Raw genomic sequence first — 18,126 nt, forward strand, 5'->3', positions numbered from 1 at the left:
TTCCCCACTCTCCCTCTACTGTACCTGTGCTATCTGCTGTCTGATAGGTGGCACTCTTCTCTTCTGCTTATTCTTAGCTTTGTTTCTCTACCTCTGCTTCTCCTTTTGCTATTTCCACACTCACCATCTGCCTTATCCTACCTGACGTACTGCCTATCTCTCTTCATATTGTTCTGTTCTTATCCCTATACTTGCCTCTTTGTTACTTCTATACTTGGACCTGCTCCTTCTCCATTCGATACTCTCTGCTTATACTCTTATACTGCCTTCCTCTAATCTACTTTCATTCTCTAGTGTACCTAGTCTGTATTCCTTCAATCTCACACCTATCTTCCATACTCACCTTCCTTTACTGATTGTCTACTTTCCTATCTCTCCTTCAGTTGTTTCTACCCGCTCCGTTCGCCCTGCGGGCTCACTCACTGGTTCTATAAACGTTCTCTCTTACTAAACGCCAAAAAAACTAAACTTCTTCTCTTTACTCCCACCACCAGATCCCCTTCCTTACACTTCACCATTTCCTCTAATAATGCCACAGTTATCACACCCGATCCTACAACAAAACTGTTAGGAATAACCATTGACAATAATCTCTCTTTTGATCAACACATTAATTACACCATTAAATCAGTCAACAGAAAAATAGGATCCTTATATCAAATTAAACCTTTCCTAACTGAATCTGCTAGAGCCAAAATTGCCCACTCCCATCTATTGTCAACACTTCTCTACGCTTCACCTATATTTACCAACCTTAAGAAATCTAACCTTAATAAACTGACTACATGCTACAATAACATCGCCCGCTTCGCCACTGGCAACCCCTTCAGAACCCACCACTGTATTAACCTGAAACATCTTGGCTGGCTGGAATTCCAAAACCTTCTGCTCTTGCCCCAACTGAACATTGCCCACAAAATACTGCACCAGCCTTCAAACACACCTATACTCTCAGAACTTTTAATCCCATATAATAATCTAAACTCCCTTCGTTCTTCTACTAAACTTATGGCTAGATTAACAAAGTCCAATAACTCAGCTGGTGACTCTCTTTTTTCTAGTACAGTAGGAAGGAACTGGAATCTACTACCCAGTGACATAACACTAATCTCATCACTGCCCCTCTTCAAACAAAGAATAAAAGAACACTTGAAAAATCACTGGCTCTGTTCCTGCACTAAACCTGACTAAATTTCTACCCCTTCTCTATCTCATTACTTCCCCCACATCTCTCTCCCTCTTCCCTGAACAACTTTCTTTTATTTCACTTACCTCTTTTCCTCTTTGCTGAAAGCCTGTTTAACCCTTTCTTATCCTTTCTTTTTTACTTTTCTCTTCTCCTCTTACTGTCCTCCCACTTCTCCTCCTTACTCACCTTTCCCTGATTTTTGCTTCTCTATAGTTTAGTTTGTTTATAGGTAATGATATTAGTTCCTATTTGTAAATTGTTTTTGCATGCTAACTTTTCCTTATTGTCTTTACATTTATCCTGGTGTTTTTGTTGTATTTGACTTCAAATGTTGTATGTTTTTTTACATATTCTGTGGAGCTTTTCTCCCCGGGCCTCTACTGAAAATGGAAATATATCCAGCTAGACTAGCCCGGTCAACAAATGTAAAATAAATAAATAAATAAATAAAACTGCATTTGAAACCTGTTTGGATAGTGAACAAGTTACTACAAAGGCTGAGGAGATATGACACGTGTTCTGATCTTGCAGCTGTCTTTCTTTGTCAGCTGACCCAGCTGCACTGCTAGGTAAAATTGTCAGGTGGTTAGAATTTCAGGAGAAAAAATGTGTCTTTTGCTGTAGTAATTTAGTCTTTAGAATTTTAAATTATTTGGGCTTCATGTGGAAATGTAGTTTGCAATGTGCTTACAATTTAGATGACTTAGCTGTATCTTTGCTTGTTGAACAGAAGTGTTATAGGAATAAGAATTTCTAGTGTGATGCAGGTTTCAAAATATGCTTTGAGAAGTGTCTTTGAAGGTGTAAACAGTATTTCAAGAAATGCAGCCACTTCTGCAGCATTGAGAAGGTTTGCTCGGTTACATAATCAGAATTTTTCTGAGAATTAAAAAAAAAAGATTTTGAATGCTCCCTTACGTTTTGAATTTGTCTTCAGTCCTGCTGCTAATGATGGGATGACGGAGGTAAATTGAAGTATTGTGTGTATAGAATCCTTTATATTCACATGTTTTCCCCTAGCAAGAAGTTCAATTTCGAAGGGCAGATCAAACAAAAATCCTGGTTTAACAAAAGTCCGGGTGCCAAGAGGAAATGGCAAGAAGATAATGCTTCCAAACCAAATAAAAAGGGTTCCTTTCCCAAAAAAGATCTTTTACTGCTAAAGAATGACTATGCCAAGACTCAGGGCGTCCCATGTCTTCCTCCTGTCCTTCTTTCCCTTTCAACTTCCCTTAGAATCTAACTCACCCCAGCAACCTAGCCCCAGATAGTTTCAGGCAAATGAGTGCTGAGAATAGTTCAGTAAGGATACTCTTTTTGTGCTGGACAGAACCCCCCCCCCCCCCCGGACCCTCCAGACCAAGCATGCCTGTGCTCTTTAATACGCCTGCACAAGTTGCATGCAGGGGTTATAGAATCAATTCCTGCACTGCAAAAAGGAAAATGATTTTACATCAGCACTTTTTTGTTACCCCAAGAAAGGAGCAGTATTGGAGACTAGTGTGAGATTTGGTGTAACTAAATCCCTTTCTTAAAGTACCCAGGTTAGAAATACTCACCCTGCAGACATTCCTACCCCTTCTTCCGGTCTGCTATTTCTTGGTAATTTTACATTTGAAGGATGCTAATCATCATATTTCAGTTGCTCCCATATTCAAGGTAAAACTACAAATGTTCTGTCCCACACCCTCACAAAGAATTCTCTTCCTGAGGTGTATGTTTAACTCAGACCTTTCTACCAAAAGACATAGTCCTGACTGTTCAGTGCATTTTCAGTAATTTCTTTCTTCAAGAACCTGCCTGCGCAAGTGAGTTTCTCAAAATTCTAAGTCTCATGGCATCAGTGATCTTTGTGATACAGGCTAGACTCCACGTGAGAGAGATTCAGTGGTGCTTAAAGAATGTTTCTGTCCTAGCACCTGCTTCCCTTGGAGTTCCAGGTATGAGTGCTGGATTTTTCAGAATGAGAGTTATGGTGGGGGAGGTATCAGATGTGTCTCAGTCCAGACCTACCCTTTACTCTCCAGACCCCAGTTCAGTCAGCCCAGATGGACCTGTCAGATTTTGAATGAGGAACAATGTGATCAAGTGCAAGGTGAATGGGATCCTTCAGGTACATCGAAGTGGATAAAGATCAAAGAAATGTTAGCAGCAATTCAGACCTTAAAAGTTCTTCACATATGGTTTCCTGTTCCACTTTTATTGGTCACAGATGACAGTAGTTATGTCATACCTGAACAAACAGGGGAGGTACAAGGTCGTTTTGCTGGTTGACATTGATGACCTTGGAGCCAGCCGTACAGCATTCTCTGATTCTTTAGGTCTTCTACATCCTGTCAGAGTAAAACCTAGTAGCAGACAAACTAAGCAGATCCCAGACTGACTCTCATGAGTGAAAACTTAACGGCAGACATCTTCATAGATTTGGTCCTGAGGTGGGCATTCCTAAAATAGATCTGTTCATTTCCTTTCAAAACAGACGAAATAATTATGTTTGAGACATTCTTGGAGCCATGCTTGGAGGATGGAAGCTTTCTCGTTCCATTGGACGGGAATATTCCTTTATGCATTTACACTCTTTCCACTGATACTGAAGGTCCTTCTGAAGATTCAGAAAAAATTACTAAAGATCATTGTGGTGACTCCCTTTTGGCCCAGGCAGAGCTGGTTCCACCTTTTAATGGAATATGCCAAGGGCAATTATCATAAGCTTACTGTCACTCTGGATCTGCTCACACAGTGTCAGGGGTGACTGGTACACCCCATCTTAGAGCAATTGCTACTGAAAACCTGGATGGTTCTATCTTGATACGATTTAAGCATTTGTTCATGAGGATGTGCAGCAGGTGTTGAAGGAGTCAAGAAAACCTGTAACTAGAAAATCTTATATTTGCCAGTGGAAGAGGTTTTCTAAGCAGAGCCTTTCCGATATTAGAGGGCCTGGTATTGTGTTTACCCCACTGGTTTCAAAATGTATGTGTGACCTACTCAATGATGGCTTATCCTATGCATCTATCAAGGTGTGTCCTGCAGCCATCACAGATTTTCAGTCCATGGGTCTTTCTCTTTCATATCTTTTTGTGGCAGTCAGTTTATGAAATGAGTGTTTCATGTGAGACCTCCTTGAAAGCAAATTCTTCCTCCTTGGGATCTCAACTTTGTTCTTTGAAAAATTGCCCTTATCTGCTTTTCAACCTGTCTTTCAGGATGATTTGAGGTTCATCACTTGGAAAACTGTTTTGCTCATTGTTCTGACATCTGCAAGGCGAGTCTTTAAGCTGTAAGCTTTCATGGTGGGTCAACCTTGTCTAATTTTACACAGGGACACACTAATCCTTCTTTCATGCCAGATGTTTCTGAATTTACTCTGAGTCAACCGTCAATCTCCCAGTTTTCGTTCTGATACCTGAAAACAAGGGAGAGAAGATTTTGTGTACCTTGGATGTGCATAGGCATGTCAGGTACTACCTAGACAGAACTAAGCCATTTAGGAAAGCTGAACAGTTTATTTCCTATTCTGGGGCTAAGAAGGGTCAACATGTCTCTAAGCAAATTATTGCTTACACAAGTCCTACTTACCTGTAATAGTACATGTTCGAATTTCACACTGCCTCAGTGGCAGCACCTACCCACCATCCCGTTTTTTTTTTTGTATATAGCTCAACAGAATCAAAGCTTGTTGTGTTGATAGTTCCCTTTGGCTACTTGTGTTAATGTTTTGTGGCTACATATTGGTTGGTTTCAGGCAATTCTTGCTTCTGGTCCTTCTTGGCTTGTCCTTTACAGAGCACTGCATTTTTGAATTTGCACTCTACAAGTCATGCCTTTTTTGACAGGGCTGCCCTGTGGGGAATTCATGCTTGTTTGCATAATATATCCCAAAATTAACCAGAGCTGTGCCTTGGCAATAACATCAGGAAAAAAATAATCACACAAAACATACTATTTTCATTTGGCAGACTGTGCCAGTATGACCCTTCTGAAACTCTCTGAGCAAATAGAAGGCAGTCACTTTAGTAGACTCATGAGTGCAGATTGTGATCCCCTACATTATTTTAGTGATACAGCTATTTTTCTGTAGTAGAAATTTACTGACAGAAGTGTCTCTATGTCCCTGTCTGAAGTGCAGGCTGCCATGGTTTTAATTTTCATTCACTGTAAAAACAATTGAAAGATGAGTTATGAGAGATTTCATAGTTTAAGGAGATAAAAAAGAAGCATGTGTAAATCAAAGTGCAAAGAGAACTGCACAGCTTTTGGACCTAATATGAGGGTGAAGGGTGGGAGGCTCAGGGGACTGTTAGGAAATGTTCTTTCTTTAAAAGAATGATTTAGCCAAGGAATGGACTTCAGACCAGGTCCACTAAGTATTCTCAGCTCACCAGAGTTTGCATCACACTAGCTGAGTCATAACACCTCAGAAATGACAGTTTGAGTTTGCACACATCCATGTAATATGTGTATGCAAGGGTGATCCCTGCTTTACTCCCAACACACCATTTATTATTCTCATTCCGGGATCGCTGCACTTCAGAGAAAGCCTGATCACTGATGGGTACTGTAATGCCCGCCTCAGCCTTTCTTTTATGGTGCAAGGATCTAAGACCACCCAAAACCTGATACTTTACAGATATTACAGTGTTCTTCCAATGTGAAGTCAGCAGTGTTTATGTGAGCAACTTATGTCTTGAGCGCTAATGCTGGAGCAACTGTGACTCGAGCACTGGTGACATAAGGAACCCAGAGACGAGCTCAGTTATTCTGAGGAAACATGCAGTGAGCTTGAGTGATCTGAGAAACTATGAGACATGAGCTTGGGTGATGCAGACAGCCATGACATGAGCTCTGCTGATCCAAGAACCCATGGCATAAGCTGAGATGATGCAAACAGGCTTGGCATGAGCTCTAGAGATCCGAAAACCCATGACATGAGCTTGGGAGATGTCAGTAACCATAGCAATCGTTCAAGTGATCTAAGCAACCATGACATAAGTTTGTGTGTAATCCAAGCAAGTGACTTTAAGACTGTGAAACATAATCGGCTTTCCTTTAAATGTTATTTAAAGTTTATGCATCTTTGGAATTGACGTAAAAGAAGACAGTAAAAAAAGCATGTATTGTGTTATGAATATATAGTTTATTTCTTACTAAACATTGTATCTATTTTTTTAAGTACTGAATTGGTTACCCAGCAGGAAGGAAAACAAGAGATGTTCATCGTGCTATGCTGCTGCAGTCATCACACTTGGGTTATCCTGCCGTCAGGCGGTCACGCAGTCAGGCTGAATTCCAAAGCCTTGGTCTGGCGTCTGTTGTCGTCGCTTCTTCCCTGATGTCAGTGCGGCAGGGGTATAAAAGAGGCAGCCGATGCCATTTTCCCCAGTCTTTCTTGCCATGCGGTGCCCGAAGCAGAAGCAGTTCGCAAGTGCCGGTCGGCCAGCTCCTGAGATTTTCTAACAGAATTTCAGCCGAAGTTTTCTATAAAGCTAAGTACCCCATTGGGGAAACTTTTCTTGCCTCAGACTGATGTCAGACAAAGTTAATAATTGTATTTCTTGTGGGAAGCAAATACCTCATAAGGATTTTCATTCTTATTGTATTCCTTGCCTAGGCCCAGACCACGACGTTTCTGGTTGTCGGTTTTGCGCTAGGTTCAATAAACGCACTATTAAGCATCGGGCTGATACCGCCCGACATTATTTTGGCAGAAAATTCAACTACATTATGTCGTCGGAACCTCCGACTACCGCTATGTTTAAAAAACGCAAGGACAAAGACTGGCAGCCTTAGACCAAGACCGGATACCGAGGTCTCGGTTAGGTCTGTCGCCGGATCTTCGGTATTCAGTGAGGTGCCTACGCAGCCCCTGACTACCACAGATTTAGAAAATACGACTACCTCTCAGTCAGAATCTACTGGTCCACTGGAGCTGGTTCCTCCTCAACTTGCAGACGCCAGCCCTGGCGACGATCCGGAGACTATGGACAGGCCTTCGGTTTCAGAAGGCGTCTTTAAACTGATGACTCTTTCTGTTAAGTCATACGCTAAGCCTCCAAAGGTTAAGAAACCGGGTCTACAAACTCCCATACATGCCCCTATGCCTAAAAAACAGATGTTCAAAATGGCGGAGGACCTGATTACCCTTATCAGAGGTTCCTAGCCCCCTCCTGACAAAAGGCCTAGACTGGAGGAAGACTTACCTCCTTCTGACCAGGAATCCATTTCCTCAGCAGACTCTGAGGAACAGGACTACCCCTTCCCTCTCTATGAAGACTCAGATGCTGAGGAGTCCATTCCCTCTGTTTCCCCCCCGGAAGACTTCTCTTTTGGGGAAACCCTGCAAACCATGAGAGAGCATTTCCACTGGGAAGGACAAGATTACTCTGACTCCAAGAAAAGGCTCCGTGAGTTTCTTCTTTTGCCTCAGCATAGACCCCTAGCCATTCCTCCTGTTTTAGACATTCTGGATGATGTCTACACTGAATCCAGTCTAAATCCAGATTCCTTACCTCCAGCACCACCTAAACCAGACAGATACTATCGAGTCCCTGACTCCCACAAGTTTTTATATAAAAGCCCTGCTGCAGACCCAGAAACCATTTCCCAGGGTCCCAAAGGGGTTAAGTCCTCTACTGCTAAGAATCCACTACCTGCGGAAAGAGATTCCAGGGCATTAGAAAGATGGGGGTAAAAAGTGTATACCTCTGCCACTTTGGCCATGAGGGCATTAAACTGCCAATTCCACATGATTAAATACCAGCAGTACTTGCTTACTCAGTTAAAACAGAAATTGATCCCTCAAACAGATCAGCTAGATTTCAAAGGGATGCAAGATTTGTTGCATGCAGCAGAACAAGTGGGAAAACATACCTTGCAGTGTGGTTTTGATTCTTTGGAGGCCTCATGTAGAGCAGCAGTCACAGGGTCTGTAATACGTAGACATGCTTGGCTAAAAGAGCAGACCTTACCAGAACATGTCAAAGCAAAGTTACTGGATGTTCCACTGCAAAAGGATGCATTATTTGGTGTCAAAGCAGAGGAAGTTTTAAAGAAGATGGAAGAAAAGGAAAAATCAATGCAAACAGTTAAAGATTTTTTACAGGTACAACCTCCTTGATTCAGCAGAAACTGGCCATCAAAAAACTGGTCCTTTCCTGCTTCAGACAGACCCCAAAGGGGCAGGTACAGACGCCCTGGGGCAGAGGCCAGGCACAGGCCTAGACAATGGCAAACAACAACTCAAAGAGGGGGAGACGACAGATCTCAACCCTTCAGAAAACAAACTCAATGACTTTCCTCTTCGCCTGCCAAGCAAAATTGCCCAGGCAGCACCTCTAGGAGGAAAACTGGCTCTTTTCCCACAAAATTGGCACATCATAACCAAGGACAAATGGGTTCTGGATATTATTACCCGAGGCTACAGATTTCATTTTCACACTTTACCACGGATGAGAGGCATGCCAAATCTGCCAACAAACCAATGGGCAGAGGCACAAAAGCAAATTTCAGCTCTCATGAACATGAAAGCAATTCAAAACGTACCTGCAAAAGAGCAAGGTCAAGGATTTTACTCAAGACTGTTTCTAGTACCAAGAAAGGACAAAGCCTGGAGACCCATCTTAGACCTTTCAATTCTAAACGTGTACCTGGACATTCCCAAATTCAAAATGCTCACACTACAGCAGCTTCTTTCCATGCTGGGCAAGGAGTCTTGGTTGGTAACGTTGGACCTCCAAGAGGCATACCTGCATGTCCCTATCAGACAAGATTGCAGAAGATACCTCAGATTTTTGGCAGGCACAATGCATTATCAATTCTCTGCATTGCCCTTTGGCTTATCTACTGTGCCCAGAATATTCACGAAATGCCTGGCATCAGTAATTGCATACTGCAGACAGCAAGAAATACAAATGTATCCATATCTGGACGACTGCCTGATCCAAGCGGACAGCAAAGACATCCTACTACAGCATCTGGCATTTGTAACAAAGCTACTATGTTGCCTAGGGTACACAGTAAACAAAAAGAAGTCAAAACAAATACCCTCACAAGAAATAATTTTCCTGGGTGCCAGCTTTAATACAACGGCCCAGATGGCTTACCCTCACGCCAGACAAGCAAAAACAACTGTCTCAGTACTTCAAAAAGATGGCAACTTCTACCCAGCTCACTGCAAGGAAATTCCTGCAGGCATTGGGGTGCATGGCATCCTGCATTCAACTAATTGCATATGTGAAAACTACAATGGTACCTAAAAGGTGTATGGTCCCAACACAGACACAGCCTCGAAGCAACTATAACTCTCATTCCCTGCCTTCAACAAGAGTTTCTATGGTGGGCTCAAGCATGCCAAGAAAACAAGGGCCTTCCTTTTGTCTCACCTCCTCCAAACCAAACCTTGACAACAGATTCATCAGACTACGCCTGGGGTGCACACATGGCAGGACAATGCATACAAGGCAAATGGTCTGCAAACCAAAGGCAACTACACATCAACCAAAAGCAGATGCTAGCTGTAAAAAAATGCACTAACAGCCTTCAAGGACCTTTTGCATCCAGGACAACTTCTAACAAGGACGGACAACACCACAGTTATGTGGTACATAAACAAACAAGGAGGGACACACTCCTACCCACTATGCAGACAGGCAATGGACTTGTGGAGCACAGCGTTAATTTACCAAGTACAACTGCAAGCACAATTCCTGCCAGGAAAAGAAAACATTTTGGCAGACAAATTAAGCAGAAATTTGACAGACCCTCATGAGTGGAGACTACACCCACAAGTATTTTCAATGATAACTCACAGGTGGGGAACTCCAGACATAGATCTGTTTGCCTCAACCAACAATTGCCAGCTACAAATATTTTGCACAAGGACTTACCATCCCCTGGCCTGGAAAGTGGATGCCCTATCATTCAGTTGGACAGCATTGTCAGTCTATGCATTCCCACCTCTGCCTCTACTCACCCAGGTATTACTGAAAACCAGATCAGAGAGACCACAGATGATCCTCATTGCCCCGGACTGGCCACGTCAACACTGGTACCCACTACTACGCAGCTTGACTCACAGCCCTCCATGGATCTTACCTCAGTTCCCTCTGCTGTTAGTCCAACAAAACTCTCAGATCCTTCACAGTCAGCTAAGGACCTTAAATCTAGCTGCATGGAAAATACCTTAAATTATCAAACAACAGTTCTCTCAAAGGACGTCCAGAATGTCATTTTGGAGGCCAGGAGGCCCCAGCACCAGAAAAACTTACTCAGACAAATGGAAAAGATTTTGTGTATGGAGCCAGGCCAGAAGCCTAAATCCTGACATCCCAAATATTCCGCACATACTCCAGTATCTAACTGAGATGCTACATGAAGGCCTTTCTTTCTCATCCATAAAGATCCATGCTTCAGCCATTTCAGCTCAATATAATACGGTTCCTCCCATTTTCTCTCATCCTTTGCTAAGGCAGTTTCTCAGAGGGGCAAAAAATATAAGACCCTCCAGAAAACCGCCTACTCCAACTTGGGATCTAAATTTCGTTCTGGAAAAGTTAACACTTCCTCCTTTCGAACCAACCTTTTCAGCAGAGCTTCAATACCTGTCATGGAAGACAGCCCTGCTACTGGCTATCACCTCAGCACGCAGAGTCTCAGAACTGCAGGCACTTATGGCAGTGGAACATTTCATCATTTTTCATCAGGACAGAGTATCTTTACGCACCAACCCTTCCTTCATGCCAAAGGTAGTATCCAGTGTGGCTCTCAATCAGACCATACACTTGCCCACCTTTTATCCAAACCCACAGAATAAAGGAGAAAGACTCCTTCACTCTTTGGACATTCACAGACAGTTACATTACTATTTAGACAGGACAAAAGCCTTCAGAAAATCTGACCAACTCCTTGTATCCTATGCGCCAGGTTCAGAAGGAAAGGCTATTTCAAAACAGACCATCTCCAAATGGATAGCACATTGCATCTGCTTTTGCTACTCACACCACGGGAAAGCAGTGCCTGCTAGTATTAGGTCTCACTCTACCAGGGCTAAAGCAACCTCAGCAGCCTTCCTCCGAGGAGTCCCAACAAAGGACATTCTGGAGGCAGCTACCTGGAGTTCAGTGCACACCTTCACCAAGCATTACCACCTTCCTCTGTATCCTCTGTACTCAAAAACCAGAGCTGGGTTTGCCATTGCAGTTCTGCAGGGCATCTTAGCTGCACATAACCCACTTTAGCTCCTACCACCCAACCATAGCTTTGGGACTCTACCCAAGTGTGATGACTGCAGTAGCATAGCACGATGAGCATAGTACAGTTTTGTGCCTACCATAAATGTAGATGTTCGAGTGGTTATGCTGCTGCAGTCCAGGTTACCCTCCCTCCATCCCCTCTACCTAACAAGGCTTTTCTTATTCCTCCATGTACTTCAACCTTTGGGATGCATGTCTATATGGTGTATTTGCTTACAGCTAGTACCATTGTTTTGCACTAAGGTATGTTTTGCAAGCTTCTTATTTTGCCTTCTTAGTTTGGGGCACCTGACATCTGGGGAAAGAAAAACTGAAGAAAATGGCGTCGGCTGCCTCTTTTATACCCCTGCTGCACTGACGTCAGGGAAGAAGCGACGACAACCGACGCCGGACCAAGGCTTTGGAATTCAGGCCGACTGCGGGACCGCCTGACAGCAGGATAACCCAAGTGTGATGACTGCAGCAGCATAACCACTCGAACATCTACATTTATGGTAGGTACAAAAATGTACTTTTTGCTGTATTTTCCAAAGTGAAATTAAATTTCCTTTGAAATAGAATGACTCAAAGTGTTGCCTTAATTTTTATAGTATGTAAAGCTTGTCCAGAAGTCTTTATAAGTTGTATTCTTTGTGCAAATTAACAACTTTGTACATTAATCCTTTCAGAAAGCTGCCTTTCAGGATGCCAATGTCTGCCTTTTCGTTTTTGACTGCATTTACTTCAATGGAGTCAGTTTAATGGACAGGTTTGTATGGTTACTAATTTGTGGTACATTTCTGTAGCTAGTGCAGTCACTTGGTTGCCACACCTTACAGGAAGCACAGCCATATGTGAATCATGAGAAGTGTTCACAGTCTAAACTTTTTGCTGTGCTGTCTTTATATTTTACACAGCATGTATGCTAGATGTTTAATTTGTCAGTTATGAAGTACCGTAGATTTGTTATTGTGTGAACATTTAAATGCTAACTCTCCTTGCACAGAATGGATATTAAGGTAACATCATGTGTTAATAAGCTTAAAAATAACTTTCAGCAAAAGTGTAGACATGATCTTATCCATAGTGACTTTTTTTTTCAGATTTGTAATAGCTGACGTTCTTCGTGTTTCAGTGTTGCAGTCATTACATTTGGGTAATCTGCTGGCAGGTTGTCCTCAGTCGGCCTGAATTCCAAAGTCTTTGGTCCTGCGTCGGTTGCTGTCCTTCTCTTCCATGACGTCAGGTCGTCAGGGGTATAAAACATGCAGCTGACGCCATTTTCTTTAGTCTTTCTTGCCGTGCGGTGCCCGAAGCAGAAGCATTTTGCAAGTGCTGGTCAGCCGACTACTGAAATATTCACGTTTGAGTTTCAGAACCGAAGTCTTCACTAAAGCTAAGTACCCCGTTGGGGAAACTTTTTCTTGCTTTTTACCTATGTCAGAAAAAGTTAATAATTATATTACGTGTGGGAATCAAATACCTCATAAGGATTTCCATTTATACTGTATTCCTTGCCTAGGCCCTGATCACAACATTCCTGGCTGTCAGTTTTGTGCTAGATTTAACCAACGCACTATTAAGCGTCGGTATATTTTTGCATCGAAGTATTTTGGAAACAGATTTAACTACCCAGAAATGTCGTCAGATAGCAATCCGACTACCGGAGTACATAAAAAACGCAAAGAAAAGGACAGAGAAAGGCAGTCGAGGTCCAAAACCGATGACAAAGCTTCTCCTAAGCCAGTCGCCGGTACTCAGTGAGGCACTTTCGCAGCCCCTCATACCCGCTACCTTCGAGTCGCAGGCCTCTACCGACACCCATGTGGAGTCCGGCATGCCGCAAGATACTCAAGGTATTGGACCGATGGAGGTATCTCCCTCGGATGGGTCCGGAGCCTCCGAGCAGGCACTGGCTTCTGAGGGTGTATTCAGACCTCAACATTTTTATATCAAACCGACAAAAGCTGCAAAACCAAAGGCAAAGGCACCTTCTAAAACTAAAAAAATGATGCCTGAGCCACGTGCACAGGCCTCTATGCCTGAAAAACAGATGATCAAAATGTCTGAAGACCTTATTACCTTGATGAGGGGTACCCATCCCCCTCCAGATAAGAGGCCTAGGCAAGACACTAACTAGTAATCTTCAGATCAGGTTTCTATTTCTTCTGATCAGGAATTATCTTTACCTCCCTATGAGGATTCTGATGCTGAGGAGTCTATTCCATCTGCATCTCCTCCTGAGGATTATTCATGTGGAGAAACCTTGCATACTTTGAGGGAGCATTTTCACTGGGAGAGTCAAGACTTCTCAGAATTAAAAAAGAGGCTCAGGGATTTCCTTCTTCTCCCTCAGCACAAACCTTTAGCTATTCCCCCTGTTTTAGACATTGTGGATGATGTGTTTTTGGATGTGGATGATGTGTTTTCGGAGTCAAGCCTGACCCGTGACTCCTTACCTCCAGCTCCCATTAAGCCTGACAGGTATTACAGGGTCCCTGACTCACATACATTTTTAATTAGAAACACTGCTGCTGATCCTGAAACTATTTCACAGGGTCCAAAGGGTGAAAGGAGAAAACTGAGCCAGCTGGAGCCTGAACGCAGGTTTATTATTTTACAAACAGACAGCGTTTTCACTACACAAAAAAGGTAGCTTCCTCAGAGGGTAAAAGTGCGCGAAAACAACACCCTTTTAAACTCCGCTCTGTAATAAATTAACCATTACATCACTTCCTACAGAGCAGGAGCTTATTACAAAGGCGTAAATTAAAACTACACAATTTACTATATCATATCCCAATTAAAACAAAAATTAGCAAGCAAAAAAATTTTTTTAATAAAACATTTTAAACAGTTATTTAAAAATTGTTGCAGAGTGTGCTAAATAGCTTTTATAAAGAGCACTTTTTATGTGCAACTTAACCCTCTAATATAATGATATGTAATTAAAAATGTCGAGGTTTTTATAAAAGGTTTACACAAAACCAACCATTAAGCAATCAAGTACTTCGTAAAAACAAAGACAGGAAGGAAGTGATGTAACCTTTTTTGTGTAGTGAAAACGCTGTCTGTTTGTAAAATAATAAACCTGCGTTCAGGCTCCAGCTGGCTCAGTTTTCTCCTTTTGCTCAATTTTCATTTCACTAGTTGGTCGAACTTCTTGCTGTTTGTTACAGGGTCCAAAGGGAGTTAAGGCCTCAACAGCAAAAAACCCTACCCCCTCCGACAGAGATTCAAGGGCACTGGACAGATGGTGAAAAAGGTTTATACATCTGCAGCCTTGGCAATAAGAGCCTTAAACTGTCACTTTCATATGCTTAAGTACCAACAACATGTTATGGGATTGCTGAAACAGAAAATGATGATGATTTCAGAATGTGCAGAAAATAAGGAATTGCAGAAATTATTGCATGCAGCTGAACAAGTTGGAAAGCATACTTTGCAATGTGGTTTTGATTCTTTAGAGGCCTCCTGCAGGGCCGCAGTTACTGGATCTGTGATTAGGAGGCATGCCTGGTTAAAGGAACACAGTTTGCCTGATCATGTTAAAGCTAAATTGCTAGATGCACCTTTACAGCATGATTCTCTGGTATTAAGGCAGAAGAGGTTTTAAAGAAAATGGAAGACAAAGCTAAATCTATGCAAACTGTTAAAGACTTCTTACAAGTGCAGCCACCTAGATTCAGTAGATACTGGCCTACAAAAAATTGGTCCTTTCTCGTGTCAGACAGAGCTCAAAGGGGCAAATCCAGACACCCTAAGGGTTCCAGGTACCAGGCTCAAGACTCATACAGGTCAAAGCAATGGGGCGCATCCACCTCCAAATCCGGAGAAGATAAAGTGCAAACCTACAGAAATCAATCCCAATGACTTCCCTCTGCCTACACCAAGTACTTATCTTTTGGCAGCACCCATAGAGGGAAAATTAACACTTTTTGCCCAGGAGAAGTGGGTACTAAACATCGTATCACAGGGATACAGATTCCATTTCCACACTCTGCCAATGACAAATGGTTGGCCAGATCTGCCAAAAAACCAATGGGCAGAGGCACAGAAACAGGTTACGTCTCTCATGTATATGGGGACCATTCAGACAGTACCCGAACAGGAAAAGGACAAGATTTTTACTCAAGACTGTTCTTGGTACCCAGAAAGGACAAGGCCTGGCGGCCAGTACTGGATTTTGAACACATACCTGGACATTCCAAAATTCAAAATGCTCACTTTGCAACAGCTTCTGCCCATGCTGGGCAGTAATGCTTGGCTGGTGAATTTAGACCTAAAAGAGGCATACCTGCATGTCCCAATAAGACAGTTGTGCAGAAGATACCTCAGATTCAAGGCTGGCTTAATGCATTACCAATTCTCTGCACTGCCCTTTGGCTTATCTACTGTGCCCAGAGTCTTTACAAAGTGCCTGGCACCAGTAATTGCATTTTGCAGACAAAGAAGTATTCAAATATATCCTTACTTGGACGACTGTCTCATTCAAGCAGAGAACAAGGACACTCTTCTACGACACCTGGTGTTTGTGAAAAGGCTTCTAACATGCCTAGGGTACACAGGAAATGAAAAGAAATCACAACTGGTACCCTCTCAAAAGATAACATTCCTGGGTGCAAGCTTGAATACAACTGCCCAGATGGCTTACCTCACGCCAGACAAACAAAGGCAACTGACTACTTACTTCAAACTGATGGTAACAAAAACCCAGTCTTCTGCAAGACAAATTCTGCAGGCTCTGGGCTTCATGGCATCCTGCATCCTGCTAATTCCATATGCAAGACTGCATATGAGGAAACTTCAGTGGTACCTTAAAAGCTTATGAAGTCAACATTCACATAGTCTGGAAACAATGATTCCTCTCATCCCCTGCCTGCAACAGGAGTTTCTATGGTGTGCAAAGGCCTGTCACCAAAATATGGGACGGCCCTTCACTCTACCCCCTGCCATCCAAATCTTAACAGACTCATCCGATTATGCCTGGGGGCCCACATGGCAGGAAGATGCATTCAGGGCATATGGGCACCAAATCAAATGCATCTACATATCAACCAGAAAGAGATGCTAGCTGTGCAAAATGCCCTGATAGCCTTCAAGGACTTACTTCATCCAGGACAACTACTGATAAAGACAGACAATACCACAGTCATGTGGTATATAAACAAGCAAGGAGGCACACACTCATACCCCCTTTGCAGATTAGCCATGGCACTGTGGGACACAGCTTTGACCTACCAAACAAATCTTCAAGCTCAATTCCTGCCAGGAAAACAAAACACTCTTTCGGACGATTTAAGCAGAAACCTTATGGATCCTCACGAGTGGAAACTAAATCCACAAGTCTTCAGCATGATAGCAGAGAAATGGGGGAGCCCAGAAATAGACCTATTTGCTTCTCCTCAAAATTATCAACTGAAAAGATTCTGCACAAGGACTTATCACAGACAAGCATGGAAAGTGGCTGGCCCTATCCTTCATTTGGAAAAACCTATCAGTTTACGCCTTTCCTCCTCTGCCTCTTCTACCCAATGTCCTCCTAAAGGTCAGACAAGAGAAGCCAAAGATGATATTCTGGTACCCAATCTTAAGGAACTTGTTTCAATACGCAGTTTGGACCTTGCCTCAAAAACCACAACTACTGTCCCAGCAAAACAATCAGATCCTGCGCAATCAACTACAGACTCTGAACCTCGCAGCATGGCTAATCCTGTAATCATACAGACGACACCTCTCAGTAAAGCTGTGATGGATGTCATTTTGGAAGCCAGAAGGCCTAGTACTAGAAAATCTTATGCTGGCAAATGGAAGAGATTCTGTGCTTGGAATCAAGCACAAGGAACTGATATAGCAGAACCACATATTCCTCAGATATTACAATACTTAACTGAGATGCTTAACAAAGGCCTATCTTTTTCATCAATCAAAATCCATGCCTCTGCCATTTCGGCTCATTACAACACAGAGCCACCACTCTTTTTTCATCCTTTACTAAAGCAGTATCTTAGAGGAGCCAAAAATTTAAGCCCCCCTAGAAGATCACCATTACCTGCATGGGACCTCAATTGTGTGTTGGAAAAGCTCACCCTGCCTCCATTTGAACCAGCTGCTACCGCTGATATAAAGTTCTTATCATGAAGACAGTTCTACTACTAGCAATTACTTCAGCAAGGAGAGTTTCAGAGCTGCAGGCCCTCATGGCTGTAGAGCCTTTTATCATATTTTACTCAGACAGGGTGTCTCTGAGGACAAATCCTACTTTTATGCCTAAGGTCGTTTCCAGAGTGGCTCCTAACCAAACAATTCATCTGCCAACTTTTTATCCAAATCCGCAGAACAAAGGGGAGAGAATTCTGCATTCCTTGGACGTACACAGACAGCTAAGATTCTACTTGAGCAGGACTAAAGCTCTAAGAAAAACTGAGCAATTACTAGTATCATATGCTGCAGGATCAGAAGGAAAGGCTATTTCAAAGCAGACAATTTCTAAGTTGATAAGCCATTGCATCTGTTTCTGCTACTTACACCATGGCAAACCTGTGCCCAAGGGCATTAGGTCTCAGTCCACCAGGGCTGCAGCTACTTCAGCAGCCTTTCTCAGAGGAGTACCAACCAAAGACATTCTAGAGGCTGCTACTTGGAGTTCTGTTCACACCTTTACAAAGTATTACCATTTGCCTTTCTACTCTAAGAGCAGGGCAGGCT

General features: G+C 42.8%; 1 protein-coding gene across 1 annotated transcript in view; it reads left to right on the forward strand.

The window, feature by feature from the left end:
* Positions 1-18,126, forward strand: part of LIG3 (DNA ligase 3) — a 1,243,614-nt gene that overhangs the window by 431,308 nt on the left and 794,180 nt on the right. Inside the window, exon 12 of the mRNA XM_044058542.1 lies at positions 12,108-12,187. Within this exon, the coding sequence (XP_043914477.1) occupies positions 12,108-12,187 (80 nt within the window). The remainder of the gene's footprint in view (positions 1-12,107; positions 12,188-18,126) is intronic.

This window comes from Protopterus annectens, chromosome 16.part0 (genome assembly GCF_019279795.1).
Source record: "Protopterus annectens isolate FY-2018-M chromosome 16.part0, PAN1.0, whole genome shotgun sequence".
NCBI lineage: Eukaryota > Metazoa > Chordata > Ceratodontiformes > Protopteridae > Protopterus > Protopterus annectens.